Source organism: Copidosoma floridanum, unplaced genomic scaffold (genome assembly GCF_036245765.1).
Source record: "Copidosoma floridanum isolate Cflo_tuat_1 unplaced genomic scaffold, Cflo_Japanese_pri ptg000020l, whole genome shotgun sequence".
NCBI lineage: Eukaryota > Metazoa > Arthropoda > Insecta > Hymenoptera > Encyrtidae > Copidosoma > Copidosoma floridanum.
In genome coordinates, this window is record NW_028321897.1 from 5,288,497 (window position 1) to 5,303,305 (window position 14,809).

Consider the following 14,809-nt stretch of genomic DNA (forward strand, 5'->3'; position numbering starts at 1 on the left):
AAGACTCCATAGAAATGTGACAAGTGACGAATCGTATACCTACAGCCAATGAAACTGTTGTACACGATCACTATTACGATTCAATTTTTCATTTGATATTCCTACACTAATGCTATGGTTATCAAGGAAAGTAGATTTATATTTAATGTAATAAAATTTTAAGCTATAAGCTCTACAACGAACAGTTGACTCAAATCGTTAACCAGTTAAACCAAGTGTTAATAAAGTTATGTTGATTGCAGTAAATGGATGTTTTTCTTAAAGTTGAAGTTTCGAATTGAACCCAACTTAGAGCTGTTTAGTTAACAATTTGATGAAACCAGAATAATTATTTTTCAAGTACAGTACATTATCAATGACTAACTTAAAATAAGTGAAAACTCCGAAAAGTCATGTACTTATTCATTGTAATGTTTTATTGGTGTTTCGAAATGTTGTCCTTTGTCGAGTTAGTTATTCGCTAGTTATAAATAAAAATTTTTTTGAGGGCAAGGAATACCAGATCAAATAAAAATTTTAAGTGAGCTTGAAACAGTTTGAAGAAACAATCTTTTTGTTGTGTAATTCTGTTTGATTCTTTAATAATTATAATAGTTAAAAGCTAATTATTTATGACAAGCAGAGCATGTAATGATCACTTGATTACTGCAGCTCGTTCCATTGATGTGGAAAATTTGGTAATTGTGGAAAACAACGAATTACCCGGTCCATTTCCAATAAAAGCATTTCTTTGCAATCGGAGAACGAACGATCAAGCAGAGAAAAGGTAATTTGAAAACGCGCTCCCAGTATCGCGTTCGTTTCGCATGCTACTTCATGGAGAAATGGTGCGGCCGATTCTGGTGACGTACGTGGTTTTGGTGGTCGTGATGGAGCGGGAAGTTGAAGAAACCCATGGACCATTCGAACTTATACTTCTTTCTTGTAGCTGCAAGCGCTCTGAGCTTACGACTGACGTTGATGGATCTGGCAGCTCAGGTGATGTAGCTTTGTTTTTGTCGCTATGGCTACTATTCAAGGGAAATTCCCTGAACTTTGTGGGCCTCGTGGGTCTCGGTTTTCTCCGTTTGATCACACAGCAGTACTGTTCAATGAACTGCTGATACTCCTTGCAAACCTATACGAGAGTAACCATTATTATACCAGTTTTGATAGCATTATCTTTAAATATTAAGATATTTTAAAAAGGACCCCGCAGCAACTCAATGGGCTTTTGGTTCCCGGTGAAATTGGCTGAAATTAACATATATTGTAGATTATGATCTTCTGAAGAAAAGTTTCTACAAGCGCAAGTCCCGAAAATGGACAGTTTTTAAGTAAATAAAAAAATAAAATAAAGTAAACATGGATTTGTAAGGGAAGCTAAACACGTTGGCGTATGCACTAAAGATATTTTGGCTTTATAAATCACCAACTAATTTTATTAATGTCAAAATGGTGCGTTTAGTCGTAAAAATAATTATTATTACCAAGTTTATGGCTATATTTCAAAATATCGTGTATAAAGTTAAAAACACGGTAAAAACTGGCAGTATGTTGTGACGTGGGCTAACAAGTGAGTAATGATTGTATTGCAATGGAAAAAATTGCGTTCTTCAAGACTTTTTTTCTGATAAAAATTTGAGCATTATTGAGTATAAAAAAAAAAAAAATAAAAAAAAAAAATGAAAAAACAAACCAGGGGGTATAAATGGGTCATGGGACCCGCGGTAAGAACGAAGTTCTTTAAACATGAGATGAGTATAGACACAATTTCTCAGGTAACAAGGGGGTCGCCAGACCCGTAGGAAGAACGAAGCTCTATAAACGTTAGTACTGCATTCATGTAGTTCACTAAAACAAAAACTTAAAAAACGAATAAAAAAAAAAAAAAATACAATAGTTTTTGTTTTAGTGAACTACATGAATGCAGTACTAACGTTTATAGAGCTTCGTTCTTCCTACGGGTCTGGCGACCCCCTTGTTACCTGATAAATTGTGTCCATACTCATCTCATGTTTAAAGAACTTCGTTCTTACCGTGGGTCCCATGACCCATTTATACTCCCTGGTTTGTTTTTTCATTTTTTTTCATTTTTTTTTTTTTTTCATTTCTTTTTAAATTTTTTTTCATATTTCATTTCATTATTTTTTCATATTTCATTTTATTACTTTTTTTTTTTCATTTCTTGTTTTATTTTTTTTTTTCATTTCTTGTTTAATTTTTTTTTTTTATTTCATTTAATTATTTTTTCATATTTTATTTCATAACTTTTTTTTCATTTTTTTGTATTTCCTTAATTTCATTTCTTTTTTATTTTTCTATATAATCTTTTTTTTCATTTCCTTTTTTATTTTATGTTTTTTTCATTCCATTGTATTTATTCATGTCTGTTTTGATTTTATTTCATTTTATTTTTAAATTTCATTTCATTAATTTTTTTATTTTATTTTTTTTCTCACTTATTTTGTTGCAATTGTATAACCAATTAATACAATTTTTGTTTTATCTTTATATAATTACGTGATGACATTTTTCCATTATTTGTTTATCAAATTCAAAATAAGTGCCCTTAAAAACCATTAAAACGATATGTAACTCGAAATATACATATATAATGATCTTACATAATTTATTTATTATTAATTTAATAATTTACTATATTTATATAATTATGTGATATTGTAACATAATTTGTTTGTCGAATTCAAAATAAGCGCCCTTAAAAACCATTGATACGTTCTTCAACACTATTGTATATGTTTATTTTAATAATTTATTTATTTATTAAATAATTTATGTACAACAGTAATTATTAGCATTATTTTAGTGCCAAAAAACATCAGGTTTTAAAAAAATCGGTTGGTATTTTATGCATCAAATGCATCAAATGCGTAAAATACTAATATTTAATGCGTAATAACGTGCCTTATTCGATTTAATCTACATAATCATATTTATGTTAATTAAATTTTGTGTTTTTTTAAATTTATTATTTAGAAGAATAAAAATTTTTTTTAGAAGCAACAGACTTCTAGTAAGCGACTTCCGTTTTATGGAAATCTGTCGTTTTTTAGATTTCAGCCCTACAATCACGCGACATAAAGAAAAAGCTGTGACATTCATTAATTTAGAAAAATTATAAATACCTCACTTCAATACTTAAAAAAAAATGGAAGATAATTGTGTAGTATTCAAGTAATTTTTCTTTACCGTTTTGTTTAGCAGACAGTGAAACACAAAAATGATAAATCCCTGGAGGCTATTCAATGCTGTGAAGATGTATGCCATGACCAAAGTCTGACGGTTCATGAACAACAGTCCAAAGGTCCAGGTCAAACCCAGTAAGAAAACCAACATCACAGAACCTTTTAACATTGTCCTAAAAAGTTTGCATTACATGTTACTAAAAAATTAAAATTACAAGTTTCCTACGACTTATTGCGTAAAGAATAATTTTTATTATTTACAAAACATATCTCTTCTATTATTAAAAAATATTATTAGGCACTACCAATGTATGGGAGTTCCTTATAATTGTGTCAGAGCAAAAAGTGTAACCACTTATTAATCGTTTATTTTTAGTAATAAAGTGTATGTGTAGAAGTTTGTGTGTGCGTCGTCAAGTTTTTCGACAAACTCAAGTAATATTGATCCAAATGGCCTGAAATTTATTCGTGACTTCAAGTTGAATGTCTCAACCATAACAGTTTAAATTTAAACGAGCTTCATTGAAAGGAAAAATTTTGATAGCATTTTTAGTTCAGTACTCTGAGACTAAAAAACAGTTTTTCAGCGATAAATTTTTTCTCATACATTTTACGCGTTCGCTTTGTAGATCTCGTTGCAATACAACTTTTCTGAACTACACACTTTGCTCTATATTGTAATGAAGACGCTCTATTAAGTAAAATAAATGTGAAAACAGCGAAAAAAATGCGAAAAATTACGGTTTAGTAGCAAAATGTCAAGTAAAAAAGTTGTAGAGCTCATCAAAATGAAACTTTTTTGTACAGTAAGTTTTTTTCTAAAATGCCGTCTTTAATTCTTTAATGATTTAATCGGCAAAAATCGTTTCAAAATAATCAAAAAATCGTTTTACGCCACCTAATTTTAAACAACACATTTTTAGACATAATTTTTAATACGGAAATTGTAGAACTTCTTAAAATGCACTTTTTTGTACTGACCAATTTCACCTATAGTGTTGTTATAAAGACACTTCATACCGAGAAACGTTTTAAAATGTCTAAAAAAGCATTTGTTAACTTAAATTTAAAATTATTACATTGATACGAATACTCAGTTGTATATGATAACGGAATGACATTAAAATTGAATTCTGTTTTTCAAATAACACTTTTTGCTCTGATCGAGGAGTGTATTATAATAAAATTAATAAAACGAATCAAAAGTTTTACAAATACCAACAAATAACAAGTTGAGACGGCTTACCTTATATTGCCCATCTGCGAGTGAACTTTGGTGTTCGCGGAGATGGTTTTATTGGTCCGTCTGCAGATTACCTTCATTGCCATGCAGAGAAACCCAAAATTCACCTAAATATTTCATTTAAAAAGACAAACAAGATATATTTTTAGGTGATGCGCTATTGTTTTATGGTTCACACAAATTATATTAAAATCTTAAAGATTACCATTATATAATATTAAGTGGGCTTGAAAAATGTTTGAATTTACGTACCACCAGGATGATTATGACAGGACCCACAAAGCTAAATATGAAGTAATCCGTCGTTTTCAACCAACAGTAATGTTCGGTGCCGTAGCCCCGGGGATTTATAGCACATGCGATAGCGACCACCATCAGTGGCATCCCGTACGCAAACAAGTAGTACCAACGCATGCGAGATCTCCCCGTTTCGAAGACTTTGATCAGCATAAAGTAAAGCTGTAAACCTACGGACAACAAAGGAATTGAAATACGAATGGACTGGACACCAAATACTCTGCCACTACTGAAGGTAAATATAAAATTTGAAAAACATTCCGATTTATACCTTCAATGAACATCCAGGCAAAGGCGCACAAAAGGAAAAAGTGAAGCAGACGTGCAATGATGCCGCAGACAAGTTTCTGGCTTGTTTGTTCAACCCCACCAACGAATAGGGCCTGCACAATGAGCAGGCAGATGCACAAATTCTTATGAATATTTGTAACGTCGCTCTGCAAAAAAAAGGAAAAAAAGAACCGCTATCATTAAATGCTGGAAGCACGATGGTGACAGTTGCCACTAATATTTTTTTTCTCCTTCCAAAGTGTGAAAAGAGTGTATGTGGTGAGAGAGAGAGAGAAAAAAAGATACAGAGTGAGACAGAAAGAGCTTATCATCGCGTAGATCAGTATAATTAGGAGACGGAAAGGAGTGTAGTGTAGAGTTAAGTCGAAGCAAAATAAGACAGTAGAGATTTTGTGTCTGTCTATGGCTAGAATTTGTGGTTTTTTGCTTCTACCGGAAAAACTGTAATTTAGACAAAAAAACGTTCATGAAAAAGATGCGCAATTTCAAGACAAACAAAATGAGCCCTGGTGGACCTAAATAAGCCTTGCCGTTTTTCCACAAACTACCAAAAAGTGTCAGATTCGCTCTATTTTTTGGCTTTAACAGAATACCAGCTTTGTAATTCTTAAGAACCCTATAAAATTTCACGACGACCGGACGCAAACTTTTCGTAAACTCTTAAATAAACTTAAAAAAGGTCTTTCCAAAAAACGGCTCCATAAAAGTTGTTCGACCACGTAGAGCCATTTTTCAAAATATCTAGATGTTCCAGCGGGTGGCGCCTAAATCAGCGGTGAGTCCAATCCACCGACGCTGATACTTTGCGAAAAACACTATTTTTGATACATTTTCAAGAGACTTACAAAAAAGTTAGAGATACGAAAATTTAACCAGAATAAGATTAACATCTTATTAAGAAAAAACTTTTTGAAAAATGGCTGAAAATTAGACCTTCTTTTAGCTTATTTGACAATTTGCAAAAAGTTTGCATCCGATAGTCTTGAAATTTTTTAGGACAAGACCCACGACCCCTTCGAGTATCTTCCACTAGCCATTGAAGTTCTTCATAAGAGAAAATTGAAAATCACAAGTAATAAAAAGAACTCGAGGGATGCCATATTTTTGATTTCGTAAAACTATTACCTTGAGCTTTTGGAACAGCTGAAAAGTAATGATCTCAAGGCCCAAACATACGATGGAGATACTACAGCCGACGTAGGTGATGATACGCAGAATAAAGTCATTCATGGAATCAATTTTAGTCCCGTGGACATCCATAAGAATAGCAAAGTTCGTTAGATGATTGCACTGGCACACACTGTGGGTCTTGTTGCTTTTGCTTTGTTGAATGGCGCAACCATCTTCTGACCAGTCACTGTAATTATTAATAATGTAATAATAAAAACAAAACAATAAGTAACAATAGTAACAATAACGATATTTATGATTTGTGTTAAGCCATAAATAATAGAAAGAGTAGTGTACAGTTCTATAAGTTGCATACTTATCAATTAAGATTATGTCAAATGAACAACTGTGGGCCATGTCATAGCAAGTATCAATAGTAAATTTATGAAATAACAGATTAATTTAACATTCAGTACTTTATAAATTTGAAAGAGATTCAAATGAAGCAATCCTTATGAAGAATAGAACAGAGTAAAAATGTCACTCGGGAAATGAGGGTCATCTGCACTTACTTGTTGCTGAAATTCCAATAGACGCATGTAGGGTTGCCGACGTTTTCAGTCACTAGAAGCTGAAAAAGGATATGTATAAAACTGCCTTCACTGAAAATAACACGCTCGCCATCATTGAGGGATACGGAAACAATGTCGCTGTTGACAATCCTGCCAGCAGTGGTACCGTAGACCGATGGCCTAACCACGGACAAGTTATTTTGCAAGAAAGTGACTTCATTCGCTGTGAACATATAATTTTCGTAATAGGGAGTTGTCAAGACTTTATGTTAGTTTTGATATCGTTTTTATCGTTTCTAATTTTAAGCCCAAGACAAGATTATGTTTGATCTAGTCCAATAAGAATGAGACAACACTCAACACGATCACTCCATGTTTGAGACAAGTATTTAATGATTTTATACTTTCATTCACATTTATATGACTTTCAAACGACAAACACACACCAAATTTTGGTAAAAATCTTTTTGATTTTTCTCTTGTAGACTGCAGGCAATATTAGTTCGTAAAATATATATTTATTAAATAATATGTACTGTATATTATTACAATTTAACACAATAAAATATTTTACACATAAAACAGTTTAGTAGACCTTTGGCTGGTCTTGGTCTTGTGAAGTGACACTGAAAAAATCTTTCTGAAATTCATACTTACGCTTGTAAGTCGCGAAGGTAATCTTGACCTGGTTGTTGTCATTCAACACGTCAAGTAGTGCGGGTACCGGCAACTCAACCTGCACATGTTCTTCATCACCCCCCGTTTGGCTCGGCCTCAATAGCACTACTTCATAATCTGCGAGATCTTCCTCATTTAGTATCCACTTCTTTGTAGGTTTATCTTGACAGAGAAAGAGATTGTATAATTTTTAACTCATTTGACGATACCATGTAGGGCATGTTTTTGATTATAAATAGTAAATTGTAGTTAAATTGTAACTTCTTTCTGACGGTGCTTTTAAAATAAAATCAAAAATGTTTAGTATCTAAAAAGTGTACATATATCTATCTACAGCTTCAAGAATTAGTTTAAAATAAAAAATCAAAGATTTTATTATAGTTATACAATACTGTATTAAGTAATAACGTATAAGCATACTTCATTGTTAAATAAATATCAGACGGCCGAACGTCTACTCTTTGGTATTGTTTTACTCAAATTTTTTATCGAGAGCACACTGTGTAAAAAGACGTTTTCAATGTAAAAAAACCTCAGCTTTCTATCTAGCTGATCAAAAAATATTAAAAATGCCTTTTTCGAGATATAGCATGTTTTGTGTTTTTTTCAGTAAAAATAAAATTTTTTCGAAAAACTAACCATACCATCGAAAAGCTGACTGAAAAATACATTGATAATGCTATGTGCAACATTTTTTTAGGGTAGGAATAAGGCCGAGAAAATGAGCTGAAAACAGTGGCTTTTAGCGCTCGCGCGGGTGGGCCTGGGACGTTTCGCGTGAAACGCCTCATATTCTTCCTATTTCCATAAAAGTAAATATTTCTGTATAAAATAATGATTTTGTACAGGGAAAAATATATAATGGTTCCGTACATTCCTAAAATTATGTCTCATACCTCAGCATAAATAATGATATTTCAAGTTATATTTGTTCTGAAGGCTTAACTAATTCTAATGTTATACTATAGTAATATTACTTTCAAGTAAAAAACAACTATTAGTAAATATTTTATGACCTTTTGTATATTTTCTATACTTTTCTTTCACTCGCACAATCACACACACATACTTACGTATACTAATCTAAAGGGGCTTGCAATACTTATTTGTATTTATTTATTTAAACAACACTTTTTATACAGCATTAAAAAGTTTCAAGAGTAAAATTTTTGTACAGTCTTAAAATATCGTATACTATTATACATGAATATTCAAAAACGTACTTATATTATCATTAAAATTTCTGTATGAGGAAGCATGGAGAATTTTACATATGGTATTTTACATAATATCAACACTTACCAATTTTTTGACTTCCATTGATAACATTCGCATCGGAGTTGTTGAAGTCGTCCCAGAAAAGGGTCACAGGCGGCAAAACGACTAAGATGATTTTTTTCTATTTTAAACTTTATTTTCAGTCTTGGCTAGTTTCTTAACGTAGTTATTAACAAAAAACTGATACAAATAAGATGCGTAAACTCTAAAAAAAGTATGTTCTAAGCAAATTTGTAAAAAAATTTATAAAGCAACAAAAAAAGGTTACGTGATATCTGAGAAAAAAAAATTATCCTTCCACTCAGCATAATTAAAACAAAATGAGACGTAGCAATAAAGAATCAATGAATAAGTTTTCAAAACAAAAAATTTTGATACACGGAATTGGTGTGTATGAACAATATTTACAGGTAATAAGAAATAAATTAAAAAGTGTTCCCTACTGCCTGCTTTTTTTGTAAAAATTTAATAGTAGGTACTGTTAAAAATCGTCTGTTTTTATAATTGTCCTAGGATAAACATAGGAAAGGCTGTGTGTTCGTCAAGAGTTGCACTGCTATTCCAACCTAATTAAAAGCGTTTCACCGGTATATACTTCACCACCTTATCTAATTTGAGGTTTCAGTGACCTGAATGGTAGCGAAGGGAATTTATCCTCGGCAACAGATGTATTTGAAACGTTGGTAATTTGAGAAAATAATTTATGAGAATTTTATTGTCTCTAAATAATTAACAAATCAGAAAACATTTATTGAAAACGCTAGTTTCCCCAGAAGGTAGGAAACGAGCAAAAAAGTAAATAGGTTTGAGAAAACGGTGTATGCATTGATTGCATTCTCGTTTTTTGTTCTTTTATCAATGGTGACAGTCGTAAAAAAAAGTTTGATGAAAGAATTAGGTAATTGCAATGTCAATTTATACTTTGGACATTCAACTATTTTTTAAAAGACAATAAGTCTCTAATCACTACTTTTATATCCAAAAAAGTCTGATTAATTTTAACTAGTTATTATTATTATTATTATTATTATTATTATTATTATTATTATTATTATTATTACTTCTCTAGTATGAGCAATTTGAACGCGTGAATTCTTTTTGGAAAATTATAGAACAGCCACTGTCTTGAAAGGCTTACCCCTTTTCATGCTACTACTTCTTTAAAATTTTTTTAACTATTTAGATCTTCTATTGCTGATTTTTTGTCTTTCAAGTAATTGAATACGGTGTTTAAAAAAAAATGTTATAATTCAATTTAAAAGTCACAAAGCCACTTTTTTCCAAAGTGCCCAAAACAGATTATTCTCTAAGACTATACATTATATGCCCAGTATAAGTCTGTTGTTGATTTTGACGTTTTGAAAGTGTCCAGCAGTATAATTTTGAAATGAGTCCTTTGTTTTTTTAAGCATTTGAGTTTACTGAAGTCCTCGAGCAGCAGCAAGAGTTTACTTTTCCCCACATACCTTGAAAATCTGAATGTACTTACCCTTCGGCATATGACTGCAGTAATAAAAATAGTAAATTTTATTATTATTATTATTTTTATTATTATTATTATTATTATTATTATTATTATTATCAAAGTCAGCTACTAAATTGGTATATATGTTTATTTAAATGCAAGGAAATCCACGTTGTGATTGTTAGAAAATATATAGGTGATTGATACAACAATGTTTCTTTGTGTACTTGAAAATAGTTGCAGTATTTGTATGATTTTGAAAATTTTATAACTATTCACTCATATTAATTTTAAGATAAAAAAATGACGCGAACGTTACTCACACGAGTAAATGTTTTTATACATCGGTACAACTTCTTACTCAAATTCTTTGTAAACGAAATAATAGTCGTTTGTCATGAAACTCAAAATTATTCTTAAAAATGTTTATTGAAACGATTTTCAAATATATTTTGATCTTTAAAAAGATTGATCATTTTCTTTCGGCCAAAAAAGTATTCAATCAATTGAAAAAGTAATACCCCGTCAACCAATCGAGCAAACCGTATCATGTAATTAAATAGTCGTGGAACACAGCCCGTTTAACTTGAAAGTATTAACAATTATATGAGCAGTATATTTTTTATTACCTGGATGTTGGAAAAAATCGAACAGATGACTTATATGTAGTTGAAATATCGGCATAATCATAATCATCATAGTTGTCAGCTGAGCTCATCTGTTCATTCGCTGCAACAATAAAATGCACGATCATCGTGTTATAATATTGTATATGTTATCAAATGGTATGGCATTAACAAGTTAGCAAGAAAATAACCCATAACCGCAAGTGAAACCACAAGACTTTCATATAGTAAGAAAGCGTCATGCTGTAACCCTTTTTTTTAGTTTTTTTGTCCTACCCACCCAATTAATATATTAAAGTACTTAAATTTACCTTATGGTTATTTATTCAAAATTTAATTCATTGTTTCAGTTAAATCAATGTTTTATTAGAAGAGTTTATGACTTCCTGAGTATATTGGTATTTATTGATTTACTATATATACATAAAGCTTGTTTTGCGCACTAATTAATTATGTTTTTGAATAATACATTTTTTTAGTAGTTTTTAAATTAAAATAGAGTCATTTACTAATCTTTAAACTGTCACTTTGCAGTACGTTTATTTTTATCTTACCAAAAAAATATTGTGTAAAATACTTAATTTGTGTATTGTTACTACTATAATTTGTATTAATGTTTAACTTTTGGTCTAAATCAAGGGTAATTTAAAGAAATTTTAATTGTAATTCCATTTTCTAAAATCAAAGAATAATTGTTGTAATAACTCAAAAACTGCTTATTTTTACAAATTTGCAAATGTCTTTCAAAATATAACCACTTGTTTTTATCTTAAACCAATCACGTATTGAATGAAATGCTTTATTCGAACTTTTTTTCTATTTAAGATAGGTTTTAATCTAATATATATATATATATATATATATATATATATATATATATATATATACAAGTCATCCATCTGAACAAAATAAAAGTCTTCTGGTTTTTAGTATTGATTAAATGTTTGCATTAGAAAGAAAATTTAATAAAATCCAACATGACTTAATTTTTTCGAATTAAAAGACACTTTGGAGTTTATTAATATATCACTACTTTTTGTTTAAAATTAAACTGTAATTTGATAACATATGTATAAAACAACTTAAAAAATGTTTGCGAATAACGATTAAATTTTGAATACGATGAATAGTTTGTGTTATGAAGACTGGAATTATATTTTAAGTCTCTAAAAGAATCATTTTATATATTCCAAAGTTAGGCAGCAGTGCTGAAGCTTAGAAGTATTATAAACTGAGGTGATATAAACGTATTCTTAAAATTCCAATGAAGGCAAAATTTAAAAGAAAAGTTTATCAAAGTTTGGCTTTTCACGAATAATTGTAAATTATTTAACAGAAGAGATATATTTTTCTTATCAATAGATAAGCCAATAGTGGTTTCACTTTAGTCATCTTTTTACGTCATGATACACATTGTTCGTGTAAAAAAAAACAATTGTACAATAAATACGCATATGCTACCATATAATGAGCAACATAAAATAATTAATTAAACTACTGCAGAGTTATTGGATCTATTAGAATAGTTTTTTTTTTTGGATAAATTATAAAATTTTAATTTGAGAGAAATACAAGTGGCTAACAACTCCCATTTTCATCTCATAAATGACTGGGTAAAATAGACCATCTCTTCTACTCCAATAAATTGAGATTTACTTTTTTACATTTTAAAACATTTACTGGCAGGCTGGTAAAACGTAGGAAGCAATATTTTAAATTTTATAAGATTAAATTCAATAAATGCCGATTATCATAGATTTATCACGGCGTGCGGAGGACTCGAAATATCGACAGTCAACTTTAATTTTATAGTAAAACTATAAATGTTTAGTCCAGCCACATTTATTTCGATGACAATGACAGCTGAGTATAACGTATGTCCATTATTTCAACAGCCAATCGCTGAGCAGTACAAATGGAAAGCCAAAATGAGCTACCTCGTGATATGATCGTCGCTGGAATACTTACAGTTTTACTACAAAATTTAAGTGAACTGTTGTTATTCTTTACCCCCCCCCTCGCCATGCCTATGATAACATACCTTTCTTCAAAATTTTCTCTAGGAGTGCTGTGCTTGATAAGATAAGCAATAGGCAGTACTTTATGTATTTCATTTCATCATAAACATGAGATTCCTTTCTTTTTATGAAAATTTATAATTTATAGAAAGTGTAGTGTAAAAAAATAAAATAAAATAAAAATATTGTATATACATGACACCCAACTAGCTGACTCTTTTAATAGTACTTTATAAATATACTCACGTCTTCATGCATATACTTATACCTGAGATGTATAAAGGTAACGCGGAGATAAGAAGCAACGGCACCAACTGCAACAGAGAGAACCGGTCCTGCCATTTTTGAGTGCTCCACATCTTACACTGTAAACCTGCTAATTGGTTATCAAAATATATATATATTTTTTTTTTTTTTTTTTCAATTCGGACACACCTTTTTTTTATAATAGTCAAACGTAAGATCACAACAATGTGCATTTTGTTCGGAAAGAGATGAAAATGCGATAGCACGCGTAGAGACTTTATGTGGAGAAACTTGAAAGCTATACTAATTCATCCGATGTGTGACGTTTGTAATTTTCATATGTGTTGGGAACAAAACTACAAAAAGGTTTTTGCGCTTGCGTAAAACAATGAAAATTTTGTTTCTCTTTTTAAACAAGTGGGGATTTCCAGCCTGCCACGCACTGCGCCTACACTATGCAACCAATTTCTTTCTTCTTGCACGGTTACATAGAAAAACATCGAATTCGCGTCACACGTTTTATTTTTTTACAGTAGTTTACTCTCCACCAAAATACGCCTCAAGAACGTTTATCACATATAGGTTTTTCTGATTATTATTGTTGAAACTCTGAACGTATATTTGTTGTACCATAAAAATATCGCTCACAAAATTTCAGATAGTTTAACTGCATCGTTTGATATATATATATATTATTTTTTTCAATTTCAATTGAACATGTAGTCTTACGGAAGAATCAAGTAAAACTGCATTTATAAGGAAATGATCTGTAAAAATCTCCTAATTTTTATTATTAAAATGATACAAAATTATTTTATCCAATATTATGAAACAATTATTAATTGTCATGATACTGTTGTAATCAGCTTGGTCAAAGAACTTTATGAAAATATGATTATGATAATTTCTGAACTATTATTCAATTAAATATTTCATCACTGAACTTCGACCTTAGAGTTAGTTTATAGAAATCGTACATGATAGTACCAAAGGAAACTGCTTTCTGTATAAAATGAACAGCAAAAGAAACGAGTTTCTCAAATTCAAATTAATTTTTTTTTTTTTTAATACTTATGTATGAAAATGGTCCGGTAAAAGGTCAACAATAACAGGTTGATCAGAAAATTCAGAAATACTTTAATGTTACATAATTGTATCATGAGAGAATAAAAGCCACTTTTATGTACATGGAGAAGTTGTAAAAGTTTAAATATTAGACATTTTTTATATTGATAGAGCAACTACAAAAACAGGCTTGCTTGGGTATTATTTATTTTTTTTTTTAAAAAGTATGTCTTATACAGTTAACATTACAATAATCTTGTTTTTAAACCATGTTAAAAAAAATAATAAATATACATTCTTTGTTAAATAGTTTTTATCCTTTATTCTGCATACAACTCCACTTAAGTAAAAATTACTAAAATAGTATTCAATTATTCTCAAGCAAAATCTCATTCATTACTACAACTTATTTTTTACATATTACGATCTATTATATACGTATCGTTCTAAATATATGTGGATGAAGCAAAACAAAACTTTTATAAGACCGACTTAAGCATCTACCTTCGACATATTTATTTTGTCAATCAAATTTGTCAAAGATTTTTTGATTAAAATAATAAACTTTGTCAATTTCAATAAATTTTCTATCAACATCTCTATAGATATAGTCAAATACATTGAATATTGCACAACACTTTTGATTTATAAGATTTTCATATTTTATTAAGAAAAATGTATTATTATTGTCTCGTTTCTAAATTAAAAGAAAAAATTTTGGAATATTTTTTA

At 30.0% G+C, this 14,809-nt stretch overlaps 1 protein-coding gene across 2 annotated transcripts; it reads right to left on the reverse strand.

The window, feature by feature from the left end:
• Nucleotides 1-549: 549 nt before the first annotated feature.
• Nucleotides 550-13,255, reverse strand: LOC106646966 (adhesion G protein-coupled receptor L3). 2 transcript variants are annotated; one of them, XM_089593896.1, is made up of 13 exons: nucleotides 13,202-13,255; nucleotides 13,035-13,139; nucleotides 10,752-10,851; nucleotides 10,147-10,160; nucleotides 8,682-8,762; nucleotides 7,359-7,541; nucleotides 6,702-6,924; nucleotides 6,145-6,376; nucleotides 5,000-5,165; nucleotides 4,684-4,898; nucleotides 4,435-4,538; nucleotides 3,193-3,361; nucleotides 550-1,117 (listed from the first exon to the last, which is right to left on the reverse strand). In XM_089593896.1, exons 2-13 carry the CDS (start codon nucleotides 13,123-13,125, stop codon nucleotides 815-817), a joined length of 1,881 nt encoding a protein of 626 aa, XP_089450022.1. In that variant the 5' UTR covers nucleotides 13,126-13,139; nucleotides 13,202-13,255; the 3' UTR covers nucleotides 550-814. The 2 variants fall into 2 exon arrangements, with proteins under 2 accessions (XP_089450022.1, XP_089450021.1); XM_089593895.1 differs by having other exon boundaries at nucleotides 13,035-13,142; nucleotides 13,202-13,248.
• Nucleotides 13,256-14,809: the final 1,554 nt, after the last annotated feature.